The sequence below is a fragment of the Macaca fascicularis genome, chromosome 8 (assembly GCF_037993035.2).
Source record: "Macaca fascicularis isolate 582-1 chromosome 8, T2T-MFA8v1.1".
NCBI lineage: Eukaryota > Metazoa > Chordata > Mammalia > Primates > Cercopithecidae > Macaca > Macaca fascicularis.
In genome coordinates, this window is record NC_088382.1 from 139,483,048 (window position 1) to 139,510,893 (window position 27,846).

At 38.4% G+C, this 27,846-nt stretch overlaps 1 protein-coding gene and 1 pseudogene across 50 annotated transcripts in view; one reads left to right on the forward strand and one right to left on the reverse strand.

The window, feature by feature from the left end:
• Positions 1-345: 345 nt before the first annotated feature.
• The window catches only part of CYRIB (CYFIP related Rac1 interactor B), a 175,930-nt gene continuing 148,429 nt past the window's right edge, over positions 346-27,846 (reverse strand). For all 50 annotated transcript variants that reach the window (XM_073999458.1, XM_015455180.4, XM_073999447.1 and 47 more), the window contains 8 exons: positions 22,183-22,288; positions 16,650-16,786; positions 15,313-15,390; positions 13,193-13,309; positions 11,544-11,623; positions 9,960-10,086; positions 7,562-7,632; positions 346-2,954 (listed from right to left, as the gene is read on the reverse strand). In XM_073999458.1, coding sequence (XP_073855559.1) covers positions 2,891-2,954; positions 7,562-7,632; positions 9,960-10,086; positions 11,544-11,623; positions 13,193-13,309; positions 15,313-15,390 — 537 coding nt within the window. In that variant the 5' untranslated portion in view covers positions 16,650-16,786; positions 22,183-22,288 and the 3' untranslated portion in view covers positions 346-2,890. The remainder of the gene's footprint in view (positions 2,955-7,561; positions 7,633-9,959; positions 10,087-11,543; positions 11,624-13,192; positions 13,310-15,312; positions 15,391-16,649; positions 16,787-22,182; positions 22,289-27,846) is intronic.
• On the forward strand, positions 24,415-25,308 carry LOC135964869 (large ribosomal subunit protein eL15-like; annotated as a pseudogene).

Genomic DNA, 27,846 nt, shown 5'->3' on the forward strand with positions numbered 1-27,846 from the left:
ACCCCTGAATAAGGACAGACATGAGAACTGCAGATAGAGTTGGCAGAGAAGATGCCTGCTTGCTCTCTCTGGCAATCTGAATGGCAAGTACTAGATCTGAAGTTGAATCATCTTGTGGCCGCAGTGCTGTGTCCTTCGATGACACTGCAGCCCTCAGCTTCCATCACACTACGTTGTCAGATAACCCTACTCTTGGATCTAGTGGAGGGAGAGGAACATTCTTTCTGGAAAGGGTCGGAGAGTAAATATATTTTAGCTTTTGAGGGCCATATGGTCTTTGTCACAACTCAATTCTGCTGTTGTTGTGCAAAAGTCTCGGTAAATGTGTCAACAAATGAGTGAGGCTTAGGTTCCAATAAAATTTTATTTATGAACACTAAAATTTGAATTTCATATGCTTTTTTCATGCCACAAAATATTATTCTTTTCATTGTATTCAACCTTTTTAAAAACCATTTTTAGCTCACAAGCTGTACAAAAACAGATGGTGGATAAATTGGCCCAAAGACCGGTTTGCTAGCCCCTGGGCTAAAGAGATTTGTCCACTTATTCTTCAACATGCAGAGTGTGAACTATGTGAACTGCATAGGCCACAGCAATCTTACTGCATCCATTCCAGCTGCATCATTATTTTTGATTTGTATTCATTCAGTCCACCGAAGCATTCACTTGGCACCTCTCCAAATCCGGGTACTGTGCAAGATCCTTCCTTGGGACACTGAAGGAAAATCAGACATGGCCCTTCTCTCAAGTTCGCAGACTCTCTAGTATCCAGATACTACGGCTCTTATAGAATCAGACAACACAGCCACAAGTGCAGGTAAGTATCAGAGATGTTTTACGAGATACATGTATCAGATTCTTAAGGCTGCTATACCAAAATACCACAAACCGCATGGCTTAAAACAACAGAAACTTATTCCCTCACAATCCTGGAGGCCAGATATCTGAAATTAAGATATTGGCAGGGTTGGTTCCTTCTCGAGACTCTGAGATAATCTGTGACAAGCTTCTTTCCTAGCTTCTAGCGACTTCCAATTCTTACGGTTCTTTGGCTCATAGATGCATTGCTCTAATCTCTGCCTCCATCTTCACATGGCCTTCAGCTCTGTACGTCTCTTTCCCCTTCTTTTCTAATAGCTGGTCATTGAATTTAGGGCCCATCCTACTACAGGTTGATCTCATTTCCCAATCCTTGATTTCATCTGCAAAAACTTTTCCCAAATAAGGTCACACGTGCAGGTTCCCAGTGAATGTATCTCCTGGGGGTCACTATTTAGCCCATTACACTATTCTTAGAAGATGCCTAGAAGGATATGGCCAATGTTATCCAGAAGGCTCCATGAAGGAGGTAACAGAAGATAACCCTTCAAAATGAAGGTTGGCGTTCATTAGATGGTCACAAGGGGAGGAAGGGAATGTCAGGTTCAGGTACCAGCCAGACCAGAGTTAAGGAAGTGACATCGCATGGGACAATTTGTGAATAGCAAGCAGTAGGGCCTGGCTGCAGAACAGGGTGTGAAGTGGGGGAGCAGTGAGCGGGAGGGCCAGAGAGATCAGCAGGGATGTGATCTTGAGAAGCTGTGTGTGCCATGATCTGGCCCTATTAATACAGAAGGGTCTGAAAGCCTCTGTGATTCTCTTCCATGGTTAAGCATTTTAATTGCATTATACCTCGGATATTCCTAAATATTTAAAACACTGGCATGGTTGAACTAGACAACCTTTAAGCAGTTTCTTCCAACCGTGAGATTTAGATTTCATGATTTAGGTTTTATGATCTCAGACTGAAAAACATGTTAGTTTTCCTCCACTAGTGAGACCATGGCCTCTGCTTTTCTCCTAGGAAGTCCCTCTTACAATCACTCTCTTCCCAGGATTAAAGGGCTACTCTGCCTTCACGTTGCTACCACTCTCCTGGAAATGGAGAATCAAGCTAGGATGCGGTTTTCCTTTCATTACTACATCCATACAAGAGTAAATCAAGAATAAAAGTCCAGTTAATGAAAAGATCACTGGTCTTAATATACTTAGCAAAATTTTAAAGGCAATTAAAATTATATACATAGACAATGATAAAAATTCTAATGAAAAGACCCGGCTCTCCCCTAAAAGAAAAAATCATGTAATGTATATATGCATTCCATAAAAACATACATGGGGAAAACTTTAGAAGCCTAAAAACAAAACATCAGTAAACCAAGCCACACTTAGAAAAATGAAAGCTGATTTTTATTTTATCATCAACAGCCATTCTTTAGACATGAACATGCATACGTAATATTCTACGCACACATCACAGTTTTTAACGTTAGTTAATAAAGGTTAAACACACAACATACATCCTTACAAAAAAAGTCAAAATGCAAACTTAAAACTTTAAACAAAAGTATTACTAATTTAAAAAAAGTTTGTGTTGGGTACCATTTGTAAAACACAGTTAATTTAAACATTTTCATTTTGGTTGCACATGAAAAAGGCGGCAGTAGAAAATAAAGTCATTGAGGGTTTTTAAATAGCAGAATAGGCAGTTTTGCCATGCAGGAGAAGCAATATTAAATATTAGTTTCAAAAAAAATCCACATTTAAAAATATTTAGTTCAAGTCACAGAATTTTTCTCAGTAGAGACCCCAATGCAATGCATAATTAGCTGCCTTAGATGGCCTGTTTGAAAGGATGATATCCCTTCAGAGTGTAACTTTACTAATTTTGGCACAGAAAAGAAGTCTTAAGAACAAGAACATGATTAAAAAAGAGGGAAGAGGAACAGAGGAAAGAAATAAAAGCAAGAATAAATGAGATAGTAATTGCAATCACTAAAAAACTGTGCATTCTCAGTCATTGCAGAATACTGTCTTCTGTCTACAGCAGGTGCTTATTCCAGAATTGTTATTGCAGCATGGATTTAATTTGCTTGGAGGTAGTCTCATCATTCAAATGTTTTGTTGTGTACCTAAAAAGAGGAAAGAAAAAAGATCGGTTTTAGGAACTTAAAAAAGAATCAGTATCAGGTTCTCTAATTATGACAGGATGGGAAATTGGTCTCAGCAAAACTCTCAAAATGATGGCTTCTCATTGTAGCTTTAACCCTGTTCAGGTTCTGCACAGCCTGTCATCCTCACTCCCTTTCTAACTGAATAGCCAGTAGCTATTTAACTGAGTTACAACTACATTGCTGAGATGATTGGTTAACCTCTCAAGTAAACAATTAGCTGTAACTTCTCACTCCGAAGAAAATGCTGTTCTACCCCAGAGGCTGGCAAATTATAGCCCATGGGCCATCCAAACCACCAATTTTTGTATGGACTGTGAGCTAAGTCTATTTTTTAACCTTTTGGATGGGGGGGGTGGGGGAAGGAAGACAAAAAAAAGAAATAGTACTATTTCATGTGTTATTGTGGAAATTCTACAAAATTCAAATTTCAGTGCTTACATACAAAAATTTTATTGAAACACACATGTTGATTCATTCATGTACCATCTATGGTTACCTTCCTGCTATGGTGGCAGAGGTGAGGAGCTATGACAGAAACCATGTGGCCCACAAAGCCTTTAATATCTACTTACTCCCTGGCTCTTCACAGAAAAGTATTCCAACCCCTGTTCTATTCTGTATTTAAGATGTGTCAATTACTACAGCTGTTATATCTCTAAAATGTCTCAATTCTCCAAGTGCCTTATTTCTAGGCATGTGTTTTGCTACATGCATGCAAATCCAACGTAAGAATTAAAAAAAACAAGAGTGATAATCATAAAGATTCACGACAGTATTCCCTTAAGCAGTAAAAATCCACTAAGCAAGCCTATGTCTCAGGCACTGTTCAAGGAGCTTACAACCCAGCAGACGGAGAAAGATAATGATACACTAATATCAGTGACAAGGTAAAGCCTAGCGGCAAAGGAGTATAACAAGAAGAGAAGTATAACAAGAAGAGGCTACATACAGAGACAGGGAAAAACCATCTCACATGGACACCCAGAGGCCACACATAGTAAGGAGTTTGGAGATTATTTTAAGTGCAATAAAAGCCAGTGGAGCATATTAAGCAGGAGAGGGGTGTGATGTCACTTAAGTTTTATCATTCTGGCTGTTGAGGGCGAGCTGTGGGGAACAGAAGGAGCAGCAGGGAGGCATTAAATAAGGGGGCTGTTACTGAGCACCAAGTGTGAGATGATCAGATGTCAAGGCTTGGGCCAGATTACAGCAGTAATGGAGACAGGTGTTCAATGTGTGGGTGTGGACTGTATTTTGGAGATAACCCAGACAGACTAATTTGGTTCACAAGAATTCCACATATAATCTTAAGGACTAGATCTTTTTTTCTAGAGACAAGGTCTGGCTATATTACCCTGGCTGGCCTTCAATTCCTGCGCTTGGGCAATTGAGAGCCCAAGTAATCCTCCTGCCTTGGGCTCACAAGTAGCTGGGATGACAGGTGTGTGCCACCATGCCCAGCTAGGACTACATCCTTTTCAGCAGGTCCACACAGATCATCTTTCTGTGTTTAAGAAATTTAAACCCAATTTCTATTAGGTTCATTTCAAATTAATTTAAAAACTGAAGAATGCTTATTAAGTACCTGATATACTGTCTACAATGTTACTGAGAAGTCACTCCCAAACTGTTCTCATGTTTTTGAATAGGTATCAGAGTGCCTGGCACATAACTGGTGCTCAACAAATATTTGTGGAAGGAAGACAAAATAAGCAGCCAGGTTGGGAAGAAAAAAAATCCATAAAGGAATATTTACATTAAATGCTAAGTGATGTTGCAAGGATTTAACCTTTTTGTTCTCTTTATGTAAAGTATACACAATTACATGAAATCCTACAGATGTCTCAAAGTTCTCAAAATCCATTTCTTCATTTATTTCTCCCCTACTTCTTTATACAACTAAATAGTGGAAAGAGCCAAGTAATGTGCACAGTAAAATTTCTACTGCAGAGTAATTAAAAGGATCACTACTCAGCAACGTACTATACTATTTGAAGGGTGGTAAGTGTTTTCCTCTCTACCCATGACGCAAGTTCTCGCTCCTTCTATGGGATGTGATCTTAGCTCCCTTCTTTGGACAAAGCCAATCCAGAGCACACTGCATCACCACACTCATTTATCAAGAAAAGGCCAATATTATCTAATACATGCTAAAATAAAACATGAAGATATATGGCGTTACTTTCCTTTGTGCACAAAAACAAAATTTTTTCCAAATGCATGACTGTTCTACTAAAAAAAACCCAATTATTTACCTTTACTCTTAAATTTAATAAAGAAGACAATTATCTACTACTGAACCTGAACTCCCAGTTCTCTTTCTTTCCCTCTTATGATTAAATGTATTTGGTTCCATTTTTCCACCTGTAAAATGGACATATGACTTGATGCCTTCTCTTAGTAGCACATGAAGTTCTATATAAGTAATTACTACAGAAAAGCATTCAAAACAAACATATATATGCATATGGAATTATTCTCTCATTTACAATGTTTTGGTCACTAAGTTCTATTTGGTGGAGGTGTGTAACACTCGTGTAGTATTTTTGGGGTTACAAAATGCTTTCTAAACATGTGCTCTCAGTAAAACATATTAAAGGCTAGATGGATTTACTTTAAGAAATATTTTTCAAAGTATCAGCATTATCTATATCAGCTAGGGTGTTTGTTTAAAAGGAAAGTGCCTGAGTCCCAAGTCAGACCTGATTTTGTTGTTTCTAAAAGCAACATTTTATTTTCTAGTTTCCATTATCTATTACAAAGGAAAGAAAATGTGCCAAACTGACAGGTGACTCTTGCCTCCATGTTGCTTTCCTTCCCTCCCCTTTCCCTCAAACACAGATTACTTTGTGGGAGACTTCAACCCTGTCTTTCACTCGCCATCACTGCCCTCCTCTGCTTTCATTCTAAGGAAAAGGAAACTGAACTACCCTTCAAGTGAAAAGTAGGATTCTGAGTTAGGCATACTACCTTCAAGCTGAAGAAAGAATCCTAAAACCTCCTAGATCTCAATTACCTCTAAGTTTTTGAAAAAGATTTCCTGCCACTTGCTGGCTTCAAAGAGCCTGACCAATCAAAAAGACAAAGGCTTGGGAGAAAAATCAGGCTGCCTGAGACACAGGGAGTATTCAGAAAGAAACCAAGGAGGAAAGACTCATGATATCATTAAATATTGGCAAAACCACTGAAGTATGCATTGTAAAAACCCCAAGAATACAGAATTCTAAAAACTAAGCTTATGGTTACAATAGTTTGACATTATAAGGATTTTAAATTATGTTCCTTAATCTTGCTGATGTTCATTTAGAATAGATCACCTTTATTCAGGCAGTAACCGCTTATGCAACACTTTTCATAATCTTTTAAAAACTATTTTTAAACATTTTTTCATAATCTTAATAAAATCATTTGACAGTTCCACTTAGCTGAAATGATACAGCCTACATTTTATGTGGTAAATATCATTCTATAAATATTTCTGTGTTCATGTAATTTTTGTGTTTAAACCCCCAAAAAATCAAGTAATGGGATGTCATCTTTTATGTCATGTGAATACTACCAATTAAATCTCTGTAGTCAAGTATTATAAAATACTGAGATTTTCATTTAAAAATGTTCTAGCAGCTGGGCACAGTGGCTCACGCCTGTAATCCTAGCACTTTGGGAGGCCGAGGTGGGTGGATCACTTGAGGTCAGGAGTTTGAGACCATCCTGGTCAACATGGTGAAATGCCGTCTTTACTAAAATTAGAAAATACAGGCACACGCCTGTAATCCCAGCTTCTCGGGAGGCTGAGGCAGCAGAATCACTTGAACCCGGGAGGCGGAGGTTGCAATAAGCCAAGATTGTGCCACTGTACTCTAGCCTGAGTGACAGAGCAAGACTCCATCTCTAAATAAAGAAATAAATAATGTTCTAGCATTCGCAGAAGTTTGAGCAACTAAATTAAGTAAAACTAATCTAAGAACAGACATTAAATAATGACTACTTAATTTTTATTATAAGAAATACGTAAAAGTAACAGAACACAAGTCTGAACACAAATGTAATTACGTTCTATTAAGAGGAAAGAGCTAGTTAGTTACAAGCCACTTTGTATGATATTATTTTGTAAAAAGATAACTACTACATAGAGCTATTATCTACATATGTAAAGAAAAAACTCTGGAAGGCTATAGGCTAATAGTGGCTTATCTCAAAATGGTGAGATTACATTATTTCTTTTTATTTACATTTTCTTATGTTTTCTGAATTTTATTTATAACTGGCATATAATACTTTTATTAAAAAAACAAGCAATCTCTGTTTCAAGAGAAGCAACAAGTAAAAGCCAAAATCTTCAACCAGAAAATGAAGCTGCTATTGTCATGTGTCCCACACATTCCTCATCGTAAATACTGTCACCAGTGTTTGGAAGCGAGATTATCAGTAAACAAAATAGGATCTTCATATTTCCAGCTTGAACACTTATTTTTATATCCTATTCACACTTAATGCATTTTCTTTACATAAACCATTTTCCTTACAGATTTTTTCTGTACATATGTATGCGTACATATACACACCTGAGAGCATTTAGAAGACCTTCTACACTATTAGGAGGCTGGTCCTTAAGAACTTTGATACAACCTTTCATCTAAAGAAAAAGAAAACAGAAAAGGTAAAACAGCCATTTTTTTCATGTAACATTCCTTTTCAAAATAGTAAAATAAACCAAGACCGTAACTATGGAACCCAAGAGATAACATACTATGTCAAATTAATTATTCTTAGAACAGAAAAAACCCAACCTAAGTGTTATTATTCTCACTTAGTCAGTGAGAACAGAATCAGTCAAGCTAAAGTACCACACATGCAATGAAAACAAAGGGTTTGCTAAGGGAAGACTTCCTGGAAAACGTGCTGGGTGGCGATTTAAAGGACAGAATGGGCCAGGCGCGGTGGCTCACGCCTGTAATCCCAGCACTTTCGGAGGTCGAGGCAGGCAGACCACAAGGTCAGGAGATCGAGACCATCCTGCCTGACACGGTGAAACCCCATCTCTACTAAAAATACAAAAAAATTAGCCAGGCGTGGTGGCAGGCGCCTGTAGTCCCAGCTACTAGGGAGGCTGAGGCAGGAGAATGGCATGAACCCAGGAGGTGGAGCTTGCAGTGAGCCGAGATTGCACCACTGCACTCCAGCCTGGGTGACAGAGCAAGACGTCATCTCAAAAAACAATAATAAAATAAAAAAGAAAGGACAGAATGAGTATGTTAAAGAAAACAGGAGCTTTCAGGTAGAGAAACCCCACAGAATAAAGTATCACACAGAGCACAGATAGGAATTTTTCAGTGCTGGACCTGGAGTTATGAGAGGCTGAAAGCCAGGAAGAGTCATATGAACTGTTATGCCTGGCAGCAGGGGACTCACAGGTTATTTTAAAAGGTAACCACTTGATGACAATGGTATTTAACATATATTAGTCTGGTTATTGTAAAAAAGCATAATACAGCAAAAAGAACACAGGCTTTGGAAGCCAGAGAAATGTGGGTTCTACCATTTTCTAGCAATTTTTTTTTTTTTTTTTTTGAGATGGAGTCTCGCTCTGTCACCCAGGTTAGAGTGCAATGGTGCGATCTCAGCTCACTGCAACCTCTGCCTCCTGGGTTCAAGCGATTCTCCCACCTCAGCCTCCCGAGTACCTGGGACTACAGATGTGTGCCACCATGCCCAGCTAATTTTTGCATTTTTTTTTAATAGAGATGAGATTTCACCATGTTGGCCAGGTTGGTCTTGAACTCCTAACTTTAGGTGATCCGCCTGCCTTGGCCTGCCAAAGTGCTGGGATCACAGGCATAAGCCACTGCACCCGGCCTACTAGCAATTCTATTACTTAATCTGCTAAACTTTAGTTGCCCTGTCAGTAAAGGGAGATGACACCTAACATCCTTAGAGTATTTGCAGAGTCACAAGGGAGAACAAATGTAAAATTCCTGGGACATGGCAACTGTACAGTAAATATTAACTCATTTCTCTTTACATATGACAGGTGTACATGAAGGCAGGAAGCTTGGCTAGCAATCAGTAATCGAGATCCGAAATGCTAAGAGCCTCAACTAGCTATGAAAGGGAAACAGGAAGACAATTCTCACCAAACATTAAAGAACTAGATGTGAGAGGGTGGGGAAAGAAACTATGAAGTAGAGAAATTAGAAAACTATTTCTAATACAAACTTTTACAGAGAGAAGAAAAGCAGAGAGCCAACTATAGTCACAAATTATGATGACTGGGTAGGGGAGGGAAAATACATAAAGTCTTCATTGTTTTCCACTGCAGCATCACTACTGGCTGTCTTTTAAATTTCAAGACAGGGTCTCTCTTGTCACCCAGACTGAATGCAGTGGTGTGATCATGGCTCGCTGCAGGCTGGACTCCCAGCCGCTCAACGTAGCTGTGACTACCAATGTGTGCCACCACACCTGGCTCATTTTTTCTTGTTTTGTATAAATGGGGTCCTCACTATGCTGTCCAGGCTGGTCTTCTACTCCTGGGCTCGAGTGATCCTCCTGCTTCAGCCTGCCAAAGTGCTTGGGCTACAGGCATGAGCCAGCACACCTGGCAGCACTACTGACTTTTTGTAAGTATTCTGAAATAAACATTTTATATTTGAAATGGCCTTTGGCCAAAGGACATGATTCAAAATTTCTTATATTTAATTATTTATTTATATTGCCAAATATGTAGTAGAAGCCTTCCAGGAGGTACTCAATAGACAGTACAGTCATCCTTTGATCATTCTATTGCACCTGAATACAGGCCACAAGAAACACAGCCCAAGGACAGAGGAGATGAAAGTCCACCATTTCACAAACTATAAATCTGAGTTTTGTGAGAGTTTGCTAGCTCTTATCATAAAATAAAATCCTATGGTTTCCATGGAGAAACTCGTTTGAAATTACTTACATAAAACAATAACTTACATCAATTTTGGAAGTTTTAGCAAATGCTCCCACTGGATGTACGTGGTCATAGAGTATTATGACGCCCACCATTACCCTCAAGCAGAATGACACTGTCTCTTCATTTGTAAATCTGCTTCTGTATTCCCTGAAGAGTAGATAAGATATGCATGGAAGAAGTGCATTACAAAATTCTTTTTAAAACACACGCACAAGAAAAACCTCTTCTGGAATATTTTATTCAAATTTCTATCAATCAGTTGAATGCAGTATGTTCACAAGTAGCCACACTGATACATTCAAATCTTATGTCTGTTTTCCTTTCCATACCAACCCCCTGAAACAGATACAAAATTCTTTAATGAGGTGATTCTCCTTTAAGCTGACGCTGACTTGCCGCTTTGATCTCTAAAAGGGACACTAACATTATGCCCCTTACTCCACAATGAGATCCCCAGAAATATGAGAAGATGGTGAGTGGAGCAGTCATCACCCATGTATTCTGGTTTCTATAATATCTGCACCCACATTAGTGTATTACTCCTCTGCTAGACTGATAGCAACAATTTTAGAGAATGGGTGCTACATAAAGGCTGTTACCACCTATGATGAAAAATCACTAGCTTAATAGAGCAAGCAGGTTGGCTATTTAGGGGCTAACTTGATTTAAATAAATTATAGTATTACTGGATATCAATTTTACTAAAACTCAATCCTATTCTCCTCTCATGTGTGAAAAAGAAAACTGAACTTTTATCTATATACAGAAGGCAGTATATCACAGCAGAAAGAGTACGGAACCAAGATAGAGACATCCAAGCACACGGATACTGTCCCTTCATTTCCCAGGACCTCACTGCCTGAAGCTGGTGGTGGGGGGAAGGAAGAGGATTATGATGATAGTTGCCCTCCTATTTCATAAGGTTTTCCAATGAGAAGATGTACAGTATAGTGCTTTGGACCATCGTATATGTGGCCCATTGTTGACCAAAACGTCATTAAGCAGCACATGACTGTATTTATAATTCTGGAATCCAGGAGGGATTCTTTCTGCCTGCTAACAGGAAAAATCTAGCCAGGACACACTGTATCCTACATCATAAATGCTTTAGAGAGGAGAGAAAAAAAAAAGAATTCAGGTTTGCATTGGAAAAAACAAAAAAGAGTGACAATTAATAATTGAGAGACAAAGGGATAAACAGAAGAATAATTCCAGCCCTTTGGCAAAAGGGTAAGATTCTTTACTAAATATGGAAAAATAACATTTATGGTAAGTATAACCAAGGAGCTTTAAAGGTCTTCTCCTACATTCCAGCCACCAAAAAACCACCACCACCACATTTCTGTTCTGAGAAGAGAACTAAGGGTCTGAGTCAGACTGACCAGTCTGAGGTACCTGAAGACCAACTAACTCTATTTTATGCTTAACCAGAAGTTACATTAAATAGCCAAATTATTTTAAGTTTGTTCACATATTAATATTCAATATTTGGAATATACTTACTTTCTACTTTCCAGATAAAACATGTTCATATATGAACATGTTTTGAAATATCAGTCATCTCAACAGCACTGTTAAAGTGAAAAAGATCAGCTGATACTCACGGTGTTTCCAGCATGACTCTGCATACACTAGCCATGGTGCTTAAACAATCTGTGGTATTTTCTATTGGTAAATTTTTATTCTGTAGACGTATATGAAGAACAAAAAAAGTAAAAGTAACAAACAGTTATTACTTAAGCACAATTAAAAATTTAGCATAATGTGAAAAATTAGCAACTTTAAAACCTGGTTCCTACTCCTAATTTTCTAAATTATGCACTAGACTCTAAGCAACTGTTCCAAGCACTGGGGATACAGCTACGAGCAAGATAGCGAAGGCAGTACTCTTCCGAAAGGCACTTGCATTCCAGCTGTGTAAGAACAACTGCAACAATGCAGACAGGGGGTCAAAGGTGTAGAGTTTTACAGGCTATGCAATAGTTGGATTCTATCCTAAGGGTACTAGGAAGTCACTGGGAACATTTTACATGGAGGAGGGAGGGAACGTGGTTTATGTTTTTTTTTTTTTTTTTTTTTGGAGACGGAGTCTCGCTCTGTCGCCCAGGCTGGAGTGCAGTGGCCGGATCTCAGCTCACTGCAAGCTCCGCCTCCCGGGTTCACGCCATTCTCCTGCCTCAGCCTCCCGAGTAGCTGGGACTATAGGCGCCCGCCACCTCGCCCGGCTAGTTTTTTTTGTATTTTTTAGTAGATACGGGGTTTCACCATGTTAGCCAGGATGGTCTCGATCCCCTGACCTCGTGATCCACCCATCTCGGCCTCCCAAAGTGCTGGGATTACAGGCTTGAGCCACCGCGCCCGGCCGAACGTGGTTTATGTTTTAAGATTACTTGGCTGCTCTATGGAGAAAGGACTGTACTGGGGCAAGAGTGGAGGAAATAAGAATGGTCAGGACACGAATGCAGTAATCCAGATGAGAAGTCTGATGTGGCTGGTGGCAAGAAACTAACTTTTCATATTCATGATATATTAATATTTTGGAGGGATAGCCAACGAGACTGTTTGATGGAATACACGTAGGGAGTGAGGTATGGAAAGGAATTCAGGATGATGGCCAGGCATGGTGGCTCACGCCTGTAATCCCAGCACTTTGGGAGGCCGAGGCGGGTGGATCACCTAGGGCCGGGAGTTCGAGACCAGCCTGACCAACATGGAGAAACCCTGTCTCTACTAAAAATACAAAATTAGCCAGGCGTGGTGGCACATGCCTGTAACCCCAGCTAGTAGGGAGGCTGAGGCAGGAGAATCGCTTGAATCCGGGAGGCAGAGGTTGTGGTGAGCCGAGATCGTGCCATTGCACTCCAGCCTCGGCAACAAGCAACAAGAGTGAAACTCCGTCTCAAAAAAAAAAAAGAAAGGAATTTAGGATGACATAACTTGTAAGTTTTTGCCTGCACTGGTACTATTAATTGAAAAAGCAAAAACTAAAGAAAGGGCAGGGTTGCAAAAGGCAACCCAGAGTTTGGTTTGGCCATACCATCAGATATCACTGAGGTGTCGACCACTCCAGAGACACTGCAAATAGGTGGACAGGTGTGCACATGTGGGTCTCAGAAAAAAAGTCAGGACTCAACGCATACATCTGGGAGTCTGTTGGCTTCAAGACGGTATTTAATGTCTTGGGCTTGCTGAGATCACGTCTGCAACAGGAGGATAAGTAACAACACAGAGCAGCTGCCTAGGCAATGCTTACCTCTGACACAAATTTTGTTGTGGCATCACTCAAGGTTTTCAGCATTGGAGTTGCCTCAGCATAAAACAAAGACATTCGATTTGCCAATTCATTATTTACTTCATTTTCTCCTTCTGCCTGTGGGGAAGGTAAAAGCATTCGATGTTAGTTCACAAATTATTACATACAATAACAATTATAAAAGGACCCAGGCAGGGTGCCTGCCTCAATTACATTTTAGACTCTCATGTATCGATAATACTTAAATATTCTTTTAAAAAAAAAAAAAAAAAAAGACTACAAATGATCTGAAGTTATTTTTTTTTAAAAGATTAACCTCTTCAAAAATATTTTAAATGATATTAAGGAATCTAAATAAAACCTTGATGAACTACTACATACAAGAGATTCTAAATGTTATGGAGGACAGAAAAATGATTATAAAATTGTACCCTGTCCTCCATCATGAACAATTAAGTATCCATACAACATCCACGGTAAGATTCTAACAGGTGATAACACAAAAAGGGAGGCAGAGGAATATTAAGTTGGAATAGAAGAAACTAAGGAGAAGAGTTATCCTTTTGCAGGTGATATTGGGCAGGTAAACAAGGTATTCCAATCTGGCAGGGGAAAGAGTATGTTTTCAAATGACTCCCTAGAGAGTAATTCAGCATATTCAGTGTAATGTGGCTGCAACCAATGAAAGATACAGGTTGGGGTCAGACTGTATTGTATAGTACCTTAAATGCTAGCTTAAGTTCATATTTTTCTTCCATATGGAATGGGGAGCCATTTAGAGTGTTAGATGAAAGGAATGACAACTAAGTCAATTTCCTAAAGAAAATTAACTGATCATCATGGGTGGATTGTAAGAAAATGGAAAAAGACTTGTAGGTCCGAAAAATGAGTTATGCTGTGCAGAATGACTGCAGAAAGAGTGGGAATTAGGCTCTCTGTTGGAACAGTGGGAGGAGGAGATGGAAAGGGGGATGGAGAAGACATTTCAGAGATACTTCGGAAAACAATTGGCTTTTACCTGTAATTATTGAGGGTAAAAGGAAGAACCAAGATGACTAATGTCTTTAGCCTTAAGTGATGGCAAGGACGGGTATAGTACACGATTGGCTGCTTTGCTTTTATCTTATTTTACATGGTAGGTATGAAAAAGACAGATGTTAAGGTCAGTCTCACACCAGGAACTGGTCAATGCAAAAATCAAATTGGTGCAAGTAACAGATGTTTCGTAAAGAGGAACCTTTTCCTCCAACTCAGTGCCTTAGTGCACGCACTTCCTAAAATATTTTCTCAAGGAAAAAGAAAATGAATGATAGGCTTTGATATATATATATTTTAAATCTCTTATGCCACTTATCACTCCTTACATAGTTATAGTACTTCTCTATTCAACTATCTATCTGAAACAAGGGTTGATCTTTGAAATTTTTCAGAACAATTTTAAGGTTCACAGAATACACAGAGAACAAGCTAATATTTTCTTCCACTCTAGTTTTACTTAACGGTACTTAGTTCCTTGGAGGTAGAAAAGAGTAATAAACAGCTTAAGAGGAGGATGGTAAGAGGTTAACAGACCTAAAGAAGCCAGAAGAAATGCTATACTAGCCAAGGAGCAGGCACAAGCCATTTTCTCAAACAGCCATATCAGGCACAGATGTGTTAACAGGCCATGACCTCACTATCCCCTCGTGCCAGCATTAACCATTAATTTCTCGGAGGAAAACTGACTTGGGTTCAAGATTTCTCTCCGAGAAATTAACTCACGATAATTTCTCTCTAAGACTTCCATTCTAAGAATATGGAGACAAAACACTCGTAACTATGAACTCACAAAATTTCTGTACAGTTAAAATGAGAGTACATCGCGAAATTTTATAAGCATCAACGTTATACAGACAAGCAATTTTACTGAAGTAGTTGTGGGAATTTAAGAGACTGTGAAGAAAAATAGGTAAATACCATACGGTTTGTTAACAGTTTGCTTTTCTTCCTACAGCTGTGGCTGCCCATAATTACTATCTTTATTACTAGCTTTAATGCTATCTGAATGAACAAACAAAATAATAAAATGAACAGGTTCTAAGTTATTCTTACCATCCCCCTAATTCAAAGCATTAACTTACCGGTACATTGTTAATCCTCATACGACTCAATGTTCTTCTATAATAGCTGAAATCATTCTGTATGGCAGGATTTGTCATCTGAATAAGACATTTGTGGGGAAAAAAAATGTTATGTACTAAATGCTAATGTAAAAAATTAAGTGAAAAATCTTCAGTTTTAATTAGTATAAAACATTGCATAATTCATAGTATCATTTTAAGAACTAGAACTGGTATAATCTAAGGTGGCTTATAACTGTATTCAGTTCTTACTGAACATATAAAACGGAAGACCACAGGCAGTATACTTTCCCTTTTCTTTTCAGTTAATTTCAGGTAATGTACTAAAAGCTTGTTTATCAAACAAAAACAAAAAGGACTGTTTAGGCACTTGTTTTTAGTTACTACGATAAAAGAATGTAGATATGGTCAACAGAGCAATCCTCAACCTAGAATTTTACATACAAATCTGACTGTGATACAATTATAAAATGCTGAAGTTTGGAATCCAGCTCTTCCATTTTCTAGAGAGGGTACCAGAGGCTCTGAAAAACCAAAGGACCTGGCCAACATCTCATGACTGGGGTTACTGTGGCAGAGTACAAACTGGAACTCAGGTCTCTTGATATGAGACCTAGTGCTTATTCCTCTACATTCATTCTTTTTAACAACAAGGTATTTATAGTTCCAAATACTATAAACAATGACAGATGAAAAAAGAAACAGAAAGAAAGGAAGAAAGCGGGAAAGAAGGAAGGGAGAAAAAAAAAATTTTAGCAACATTTTAATATAAAACTGTTGAAAAACGGGGGCAGGGGGTGTGAGCAGAAAAGAAAAAACATTAGAAAAGAAGCTCAACATTTTGTTTCGGAGATAATTTTTAAACAAAGTTAAATGAAGACTGCTGAGATGGTGTGGATCACCTGAGGTCAGGAGTTCCAGATCGGCCTGGCCAACGTGGTGAAACCCTGTCTCTACTAAAAATACAAAAATTAGCCAGGCATAGTGGCACATGCCTGTAATCCCAGCTACTCGTGAGGTTGAGGTGGGAGAATCACGTGAACCCAGGAGGCAGAGGTTGCAGTGAGCTGAGATCACGCCACTGCACTCTACCTTGAGTGACAAAGCAAGACTCTGTCTCAAAAAATAAAAAAAGATTGAGACTGAATACTCAGTAATTTGCTCTTTGCCATATATCAAAAGACCAGTCATAATTTCTAAATCCAGTTTTCCATTTTTATTAAGGTCTAGCAGACATCATTTAAATACGTTTTAACAATGTTTCCCAGCTTTTTCTCCCAGTACTCATTAAAAGATTCATGATTTTCATAACAATCAGGGCCAATAGATAATTCTACCTTGAGTTCATCAAACCGGAGTGTGAAATGAAGAATTTCTGCAAACTGTTTAGCAAGAGCCTGCTCTCGCTCTAGATGCTGGGTGGGAGAATATGGGGTACTTGTTAAGGCTCCCAGAAGACCTCTTAATGCTGCTTCTAAAGAAAAAAATTGAAAAAAACATTAAGTGTTTGTATCTGTGTGATTTTTTTTATTAAAAAGTGAACAATTCATAAATGTTAATTCCCAGAAAAGTTCCCTTTAAAAAACAGATGATCTAAATATAATAAAAACTAATTAAGAAGTTTAAATGTTGCCATTACTAATGTACTGCACACATTATGAATACCGTTTAACAAAATACCTTAAAGGGACTAATTCAAGGGTTTATAATTCTGTAAACCCAGAATGAAAATAGTGCAGAAGTGAATTTGAATTCAACACCAGAATCAAAGGGCAAATTTTATATTACTTTAATAATTTCACACAGTGTGGAATTTGGTTTTATGAAATGGTAACTATTATCTACAACTGAGTAACTTTCTTCAATGGCACTGTGTCCACACTGTTTGTATATGCCTATGAATCAATTACCAATTTCTCATACTTTGAATATGTTTTTCATTTATAAACACAAACTGTTTGCTTTCCGTTACTAAAGAGAACAAAATATGTGGTTCAATAAACTTCTTGTCTTAGAACTTGACATTTCAAGGCTACAATATAAATATTCTAATTCATTACATGAGCAAAATGGTCCCTTTGAAGTAAGTGCTACTTTTGGGATGCTAGGCTAATAAATACCGTGTTTGATAATGGAAATACTAAATAGTAATACTAATATTAAATACTAAATACTAATATTTCATTTCAGTATTTCAAAAAGCCATAGAAATCAAACGAATTCAGTTACAGATCACAGAACTGGGAAATGCTGCTAGATTCCGGTCAGAGAAAATAAGAGCTTACAGAGTTAAATTATGATCTGACGTTAATAAATGTCAGATTAATAAACAAATATTAATGATAAATTTAAAACTTTATGTCTGGTCATCAGCCCGTAACTTAAAAAAACCCCCAGTTTTCCTATTTACGAAGATTTACATATGAGTCAACATCTACTGTACACTGAATATAGTCTCCCATTTGATTTTCACCATCAACTATGACATGGTCATTGCAGATGGATCAAATGAGTTTCAAAGAGCTTAGAGCCCAAAGTTATAGCTAGTAAATGCTACGTATTTCTGACTCCAAAGCCCTATTCTTTCTACCACAATGAACTCTCTGAAATAAAGCAACATTGTACGTAGCCTTCTGTAACCTTATAAAACATTAACCTCCTGATTACTACCAATAGTACCAATTACTTCTGTAACCCTACAAAACATTAATCTACTGGTTAAAAACAACAGTAGGTACTTATGTGTCTGTTAGATACCAGGTACTGAACTATCTCTTCACAGACATTATTTCTCATCCACACAATAACTCTAAATGACAGCTATTATCCTTTTTTTTTCCAGTAAGTCAGAAAATGTGTTGACTGGCTACCCTGTGCCAAGCACTGGGAAAATGGATATAGACAGACATGCTCCCTGTGCCCATATGGAGCCTTATTATATATAGAGAAAACAAACGATTACAGTTGTGATATGTGCTGAAAATAAGTACACAGTACAGTGGAAAGGTATAAAAATAAGACCTCACCTAATGGAAGGCCTAGGAAAAGATTTCCCTGAATAAGTGACTCGTGGACTGAGACTGAAGTATGTAGTAAGGATGAACATGGGTTTGCAGACAGAAAGGCAGGGAGCCAGACCCTGAACTGAGAAGAGCATGACATACTTGAGGAACTGCAAGACCACCAATATAAGAGTACAGAGGGCAATCAGGAGAGTAACTAGGACTAACATAATTAATACACACATAATTTGTGTACCACATTAAGTACTCCGGCTTTGGCATCCTAACGTCCCTGGAGAAATCATTTAAGCAGAGGAGTGGTATCATCAGATTAGCATTTTAAAATGCTACTTCATTTGCAGTGTGGAGCAGTGTGGAGCATGGACTGTAGGGGTATGGATGGTGTATCAAGGTGTAACAGTGGATGTGAAGAAGATCAATTAAAAGTCAAACATTTTGGGTTATATTTTAAAAATGGTTTACTTCTCCAAAGATTCAGTCTATGTGTTGGTGTTAAGTGGAAAACTAAGAGAGACACAGAACAGAAAAAACATTTTCACAAAATATTATTATAGTCTGTTAAAGCAAAAAAGAAAAATGCATTTGCCTATACTTTATCAGGTCTCAGGGTTAATTTCAGCATTCCTCTACCACTTTTGGGATTGGAGTCAGGTTGCTTGGCTAAGTTGGGATGGTCAGTGACCATTAGTTGCAGAACTTTTGTCTATGAATGGCTGAGGCCCTCAATGGTAGATCTACGATGAAAGGGAAACTCAAGATGATAAATCTGCTAATCTGCCTTTGAAGCCGCTAGATCAGCCTCACCCTGCAGGCCTGTGACGGCCCAAGTCAGTCCTACTAGCCTACAATGCTCTGTCTCAAGAGAGAAATTGGAGACAAAGAACCCACAGAAAATGTGCCAGAGGTCTCTGGATGAGTTGGAGAGAAAGAGAGAACAAAGAAAAGATGACTGGGATTGGACTCAGATGAAGCTCCTAAAACAAAACCATAAGATTATGATTTTTTAAAAAGCAGATGACCAGGAGAAAATTAATAGGCTATTAAGCCCTAAATTCTGGAAGAACTAAAGGAAGCTGGTAGATAAGTGCAGGAGCCAAAACCATAGAAGGTGCTTGCAAGGAAAAGACAACCAGAAGGAATGATAAAGATGACAAATCAGTCCACAAGCTAGGACAGGGAAGAATAACTAGTTGACTAGAAAGAGGAGGCCCCTGGGGAGAGTTTCCCTATAGAGATAAGTTGTTTATTCTCACCAACTGCCATCTATCTACTCTCAAATCCTCAGAAGAGAACCTGAGGACATGGATTGTAAAGGATTTAAGACAACCAAGAGTCATGACCACAATTACGGTGGGCATTTGGGGCCTTTAAAATACATTTTGATAAATTCTGCCCAGTGAAAAGAAGCTAACACGTTGGAGGGACTTATTATGACCCTTGGAGGCAGTCCCTAATGTAAGCCCCTAAAGCATGAGGAAGACTGAGGAGGGGAGACAAAGCAGTTTGTCCTACTGCCTGACCATACAACCTTCCCTTAGGTATCTGCCTCAACAGGAGGGGCTCCAAGGCCTCTGAACAAAACAAGCAAGTACAGAACAAGCAAGTATGGCAAGTTTACCAGGGCAGTGTGGTTAGACCCTGTCAGCAAAACTGAGTATCTTCAAATTAAGCAGGTAATCCTTGCCCTGTCCCACTATAAGTATGCAAACTGGCAAGGGATCAGGGTCCTTCTTCTGAAGTATAACCCCTGGTGTATCTGTAGTGCTCAGGCCAAGAAACCTTCTCCTTAGAACTGCAAGATTCTGAAGGATCATGTGCGTCTTCACAGTTGCATGCTGCTCCACGGTGCTGTCTGTGCTGGAATAGCACCCATGATGGGACGTACACCATGAGACCGATCAATTCCCATGGTAAAAAAAAAGGACTTATGTTCAACTAGTTTGGCCTATTTTACAAGTATTCTTTGTTTATTGGGATATGCTAAAAGGCCAAGATGAGCTTGAATAGCACCTGAGCACCATCAAAAGCAATTTAACTATAAATGCAGCCAGAAACCAGCATAAGAAAAGCTGTATATAGTAGACAAGACAACCAAGACAGAAAACCTAGGCTGATTGGGTTATAAAGTACAAAGCTACAGACTATGGAGACACCTGATTGAAAGACAAATAATGTAAAATAACTAATTCTAAAATTGGGAAAATAAACTACAATTCTTATTTCCAGTAAGAAAAAGATAATTTACACAGTATTTCTATACAAACTATTGTCTGTCTTAACATTATATTTAACAGGCTGTACTGCATCTAAAGGAAAAACAGCAGTTATCTCACTTTTTTTCAGAACATAGACATTTTTTAAAAATGGAACTTAAACTTCAGAAGTTACAAATACAAATGGCCAAGTAGCACATATAGAGTAAGATATTAAAAAACATGAAACAATAAAAACTTACTACAAACTAGAAAGCACAATTCCTAACTAACGGAGACAGAGATGGTTTGCCATGTGGCTCTGGCTCACTAACATGCAGATTAATTATTGCTAGTTGGAGGCTTAAAAAAAAAAAAAAAACCAAAACCATACAGTGACCAAGTGTTAAACCTGGCAACTAATTAGAAAATTTTAAAATTATGTGGGCCAGACAAATCAAATCTCAAGTTTAAATTTAGCTTTTGGGTCCCCAGTTTGACTTCAGTCTTACAGTATATACCCCCTGGTTTCTGACTTATGGATTTAAAAAACAAACAATCACAGTACGATTTTCTTATGATTAATTAGTAACATTTATACGTTTCAAAAATTCAAACTTTATGAAAGTATGTGTTTTAACTACATTCAAATCGTTCTAATTTCTGACACACATCTATACTATTCCTCTCCTGTGCCTATAACTGTACAAAATAAAGTGCTTCAAATTTACAACTTTAAAATCACACAAAGAGCTAACTGGCTAAATCTTACCTGCTCTGCCTCTTCCTCCTCCAACAAAGGGAGTTCCAATTTTGCTTGCTCATATTGAAGACACAATTCTGAACTTTGAATAATTTTTCCCAAACTTTGGGTATATCACTAGCCCTCTCGCTCGCTCGCTCTTTCTCAAGACAGGGTCTCACTATGTCGCCCAGGCTGGAGTGCAGTGGTGTCATCACGGCTACTGCAGCCTTGACCTCCTGGGCTCAGGTGATCCTCCCACTTCAGCCTCCAGAGTAGATGGGACCACAAGCAAGTGCCACCACACTCAGCTTATTTTTGTTTGTTTGTTTGTTTTTAAAGACGGGATTCTGCCATGTTGCCCAGGCTGGTCTTGAACTCCTGAGCTCAAGCAATCTCTCAACCTCAGCCTCCAAGTGATGGGATTACAGACAGGAGCAAGCACGCCCAGCCTATTTCTCATCTTCTACAGTTTTATATACATGAACTGAGCGTAACCAGTGAAAATTTCAAGAAAACCTCTTTGATTTCTTTGGATGCTAAAGGGTCCTATTATGAGAAATCACTTGGTAGAATCTCTCTCCATCTCTACAGTAAGTCCTTTTCCCATATATGGGAAAGTAATCCTCAGGCCCTTGGTTAAACTTTTGTGTTCTTAAAATCATTTAAAATCAATGCTCAAAATCACAGATGATGAGGAAAATAACTTGTGGACAAAAATGGTCTAAATGAATTAAAAGGCCAGGGCTGAAAGAAGATTACACTATAATTTTACAGTCTAACAAACTTGCTTTACTTATAAACAGATACTAAACCAAATTCAGCATTATGAACATAAAATACTCTAAACTTCTGGAATGAATAAACATCTTTTTCACTAGGCAAGTCACAATTAACAAAACTTTCAACTTACCTAATCTCTGAGAAAATTCATAAAATTTCTTTAATTTGCCTACTAGTGGAACAACTGCACCCCATGCCTTCTCTTGCAACTTCTCATCTGCTGGATGCTGGATTGCCTTCAAAATCCAAAGAATAAAAACAGTTAGATTTAAAAAAAAATAAAACGGTTCATTTTTACATTAAAATGCAGGCTTTAGCAAACATAGGAAACCCTGGTATAATCTATAAAATACAGAATATTGAACCTAGGAGTGTTAAATATTATTTTTTTTTTTGAGAGAGCGTCTCACTCTGTCACCTCAGGCTGGAGTACAGTGGTGTGATCTTGGCTCGCTACAACCTTTGCCTCCCAGGTTCAAGTGATTCTCCTGCCTTAGCCTCCCAAGTAGCTGGGACTACAGGCAAGTGCCACCACGCCCAGCTAATTTATTTTTAGTAGAGACGGGGTTTCACCATGTTGGCCAGGCTGGTCTCGAACTCCTGACCTCAGGTGATCCACCCACCTTGGCCCCTCAAAGTGCTGGGATTATAGGCGTGAGCCACCACGCACAGCTCAGTGTTGAATATTCTACTGAGTGCTAAAGGGGAGTCTTCTCAACTCCACAGACTCCACAGAGGAGTGCTAAGAGTGGGTCTTCTCAACTCTATAGATACTTCAACCTATTAAATTCTTAGTTATCCTTGCAATAGATATGAACATAATGAAAATTTTAAAATGGTCCAATATGTTTGTGAAATATATTATGCCTTGGTGCCCAACAGATCCACAAAAAAAATATTGCGTATGTTTCCCGTAGCACAGAGTCTCTTAGTATTTCTTTGTCAAAGTATTATTTTAGTAGAAGAAAATAAAACTCAAAAAGTAAGGCAATAATATGCCAACTCTGGGAACAGGCTAAGAAATTTCCAATAATTAAAATTCCAGGGTCCAAACTAGCATTAAGAAAACTACCTACGACTTAAGAACCTAAATCAAGCTGAAACTGTGATTTAAGAATTGTCGGCTGGGCGCCGTGGCTCACGCCTGTAATCCCAGCACTTTAGGAGGCCAAGGCAGGCAGATCATGAGGTCAGGAGTTTGAGACCAGCCTGACCAACACAGTGAAACCCCGTCTCTACTAAAAATACAAAAATTAGCCAGGCATGCTGGTGCGTGCCTGTAATCCCAGCTACTTAGGAGGCTGAGGCAGGAGAATTGCTTGAACCCAGGAGGTGGAGGCTGCAGTGAGCCGAGATCATGCCATTGCCCTCCAGCCTAGGTGACAGAGTAAGACTGTCTCAAAAAAAAAAAAAAAAAAAAAAAAAAAAGAATTGTCACAGACACCTATTCTCTATAACTAAAATCCTATTCTAGATACCAATTTTTCTCAGGCTTTCCTGAATAAGATGAAAAAACCAGTTTCAAATCTGAAAGGGAAGAAAATATAAACTAGAGATCCTTAATATAAATGACTTCTTCTATACCCAGTCTTTTTTTTTTTTTTTTTTTTTTTTTTGAGACGGAGTCTCGCTGTGTCTCCCAGGCTGGAGTGCAGTGGCGTGATCTCGGCTCACTGCAAGCTCCGCCTCCCGGGTTCACGCCATTCTCCCGCCTCAGCCTCCCAAGTAGCTGGGACTACAGGCGCCCGCCACCACGCCCTGCTAGTTTTTTGTATTTTTAGTAGAGACGGGGTTTCACCATGTTAGCCAGGATGCTCTCGATCTCCTGACCTCGTGATCCACCCGCCTCGGCCTCCCAAAGTGCTGGGATTACAGGCTTGAGCCACTGCGCCCGGCCTTATACCCAGTCTTTCAAATCATTAAGCAATCTTTTCTGAATATAGAGGGTTATTTCCAAAAATACATATTTTCTTGTCTCTTTCATTTGCTTATAGATGTTTTTTGTACTGCTTTACAGAAGTTAACACATTTTTTAACAACCTGATTTACTTTCTCTAACATCTTGAAACAAACTAAACATACCATCTGAAATTCAGAACTAAACCAGGGACCTGCTTATCCACACTATCAAGATGTTACATGACATGTCTCAATACTCCCAAGGCACTAGTACTCTGACTCCATCCACACAAAAAACAAAAAAACAGGAAAGCAAAATAAAATTGAACCCAGACAGATCTAAAGGATGCTCTGAACAAATTAGCTGCAAACTGAATTAATGGGCTATATACTGGGTAAGCAATTTACTTTATAAGCTTAGGCATCATTTTCAAATTGATGTTTTATTGAATATTTTTAAATGATGCTTAAACCCAATAGAAGCCTGAAGTCAATCCTACTTATGTCATTAATCCAGAAATACTGTTATACTGAAGAAAATCTGACATTACAAAATGTAACAATCCTTTGTTCACATTCTACTGTAATAAGGACATTTCAAAGAGACCCTGATATGCTGATATATATGAAAAAAAAAATCCTTTGGCCTCAGGCCCAGACTTGGTAATGATTTCTATCAGGTAGTAAAAATTTGTTTCTTGTATTTGTTATTCAGCAAACAAGTAAATAAGCCTTTCTGTCTAGTGGCAGCCATCAAATAAGCCAAGATGGGTACACACAATTCCATCCAGGAGGCATGGAGGCAGTAGTAGTTTGATGTAGTGTGCTTTCACTGATGGTTGGCACTACCATCAGTTCTCTTTTCTCCACAGAGATCCTGGACCCACCCAGCCCAATAAAGTGTGCAGACTAAGCCACACAAGGTTATGTCATATATAGGATTCGTGTGTACTGTGGCGGCTGAAAATGCCCAGTTCCTAAGGGTGCAACGTACAGGTAGCCTGTCCTTTATGGTGTTAATCTGCTGAAGTTTGCTCGAAGCCTTCAGTACACTGCAAAAGAGTGAGCTGGACGCCACTGTGGGGCCGTGTCCTGAATTCTTACTGGGTTGGTGAAGATTCCACATACACATTTTTGAGGTTTTCCTCATTGATCAATTCCATAAAGCTATAGAAGGAGTCCTGACACCCAGCAGATCACCAAACCAGTCTACAAGCACATGGTGATGCGTGGGCTGACATCTGCAGGCTGAAAAAGCAATGGGTTGGATGGTCCCTAAATTCCAAAAACTGTATCTGGTTCTTGCCATGCAGCTTGGAGAAGGTATAATGCTCTCCAGCTCCACCTTCACCAGTAATATATGTAATGTTTGTATAATTAATACCTAATTAACAACTTAGGACAGTTACGTCTGTTTACAGGTGTTGTCTGTTAAAAACAGTCTGCAGATTATTGAATGCTTTGTCAAATCATAAAACTTAAAGTGATAGTATGTCTTCTTTCTAGTAATATAAACTTTGGAGTTACATGTCAAGTGTTTAAAACACACTGTGTGATACATGAGGTTTAAAATAAATTCTTTAGCTCTGCAGATTTGTCTGGTGCACATGATTAATCCTACAGTTTTATTGGGGTGATGGCAACGCTGTGCTGGTTTACTTTGAAGTGGCTGGGTTCGGCAAGTACAGACTTTTTAAGTTTAGTTTCGCTTTAGACATTTGTAGAGTGGGAGGATGATACCTTAACCCTATGTCGTGACCATATGTAGAAAAATATGGGCTCAAATAGAATCCACATTTTTGAATTTAATTTATTGTTCCATTTGTATGACTGCTGTTTCTGAGAGAAAAGTATGCAAAAATGCCACCATTTCTCAGAATAATAAATGTGTTGCAAGAGGCTTTTCTTAGGAATGAAACAAATCTGGGTTAACCTAAACAAAACTGCCTCAGTCTCCACAGTAGCATTTTAAGTTCACATAAAAGTTCCAATGTCACAGCTCTATACAAATTAATGGATAGTAGTCAGTAGGGCTACTGACACTGGTGTATTGTGAAACTGAATGTTATATAAGTATGAATTATTAACCTTAACTTTTGCAAACTACTAATCAGTTTTGAAGTGTGAGGGTAGAAAAAGTCAACTTTAATCAAGTTTTTAAAATACTTATCAGTAACACTAACTTGTGACCATTATGAATCCTTCAGTCACATCCGGGGAAAATAGCTGGCTATTTAGAAGTATGTACATCATTCTTAGACTAGTCAGCCTTACAAATAAAAACATCTGGAGCCAATCCACTCTGTCCACACTCACAGGCTACATAGAAAAGTCATAATGGAGCCAATAGAAGTTCCTGGTTTCCAATCTAACCGTATGTGTTGTCTGCAGTTATTTCTCTTGTCCCTGCTCAAACTACCCTAAAATCCTTATCATTCCACAAAGCTGGAACATCAGATATGTGCCAACATTTACATACCAACATAGTGTATTGCATTTGTCTTTATCATGTTTTCCCATAGACTAGGCTACTGTCTCCCAGGGTAAATTTGAGTGCGAAGGAAATGCAGAAAAGGAATTGCACAATTCTAAATTCTGGATTTGCTGGCTTTCATTTAAATACTGGTTTCTCTGGACCAATTTTTCTACTATCTTCTCTATGGGATTCAAAAGGCTTGGTTAACTGATTTCCAGGAAATATTCATAGAAAGTTCACAGAAGTTGTTGAGATCTAAATTCCTTTCTACTAAAAAATAATAATAATAGTAACTTAAACCATACATTTTGACTGTATAGAGATTATTCAACTAAAGGAATAAATGTCTATTAAACTAAAAAACAGTAACAACAAAAAAGCAAATAGATAAAAGTTAAAATTTTATCTTCTTCTCTTAAAGAAGTTGATCCTATTTTTCTCGCAAGGATCTAAAAATGCTTTTCTAAATATCAATTCATTCTCACAATATAAAAATGCTCTAGCAAATGTCACCCATTTTCATAACTGGGCACAGATAACTATTTCCCTGGCCCTGCCTTGCCTAGATTTAGAACTGAAGACACTGGCTGCTCCCTTATAATAAATATTTTATGGTTCTTCCTTATACTTCTAATTCCTTGTCCTCTCACAATAATTTCACTCTGTTAGGTAAGGTTTTGGGTCAACACCCATTATAGCCAACATGTAAAAGGGAAAGGGCATTTAGTAAATGTCAGTGGTGAGGTTATTATGGAGCAGGTATAACTCATTTTCAAAAATGTTAAAATTGGCTGGGCACACTGGCTCACGCCTGTAATCCTAGCACTTTGGGAGGCTGAGACAGAAGGATCGCTTGAGGCCAGGAGTTCAAGACCAGTGTGGGCAACATAGCAAGTCTCTCTCTATTTATTTATTTATTTTGACGGAGTTTCACTCTCGTTGCCCAGGCTGGAGTGCAATGGTGCAATCTCGGCTCACTGCAACCTCCGCCACCCAGGTATAAGTGATTCTCCTGTCTCAGCCTCCAAAGTAGCTCGAATTACAGATATGCGCCACCACATCTAATTTTTTTTTTTTTTTTTTTAGTAGAGATGGGGTTTCACCATGTTAATCAGGCTGGTCTCGAACCCCTGATCTCAGGTGATCCACCTGTCTCAGCCTCCCAGTGCTAGGATTACAGGTGTGCGCCACGAAACCCGGCTATTTATTTTTTTTTAATTTACAAAAAAAATGTTAAGGCAGTTATGGACATATTACATTAATGCAAAGTATTTCTTTCCCTCTATGTGGTTAATCCTAGACAATAAGCATTGTTTATTTAATAGATTCTATCTTAAATCAAATTTTATTCTGTTTTGCAATGTTTAAAAAATTTAAACTAAAATATATTAATATATAACGCAACATCATTAGTATAGT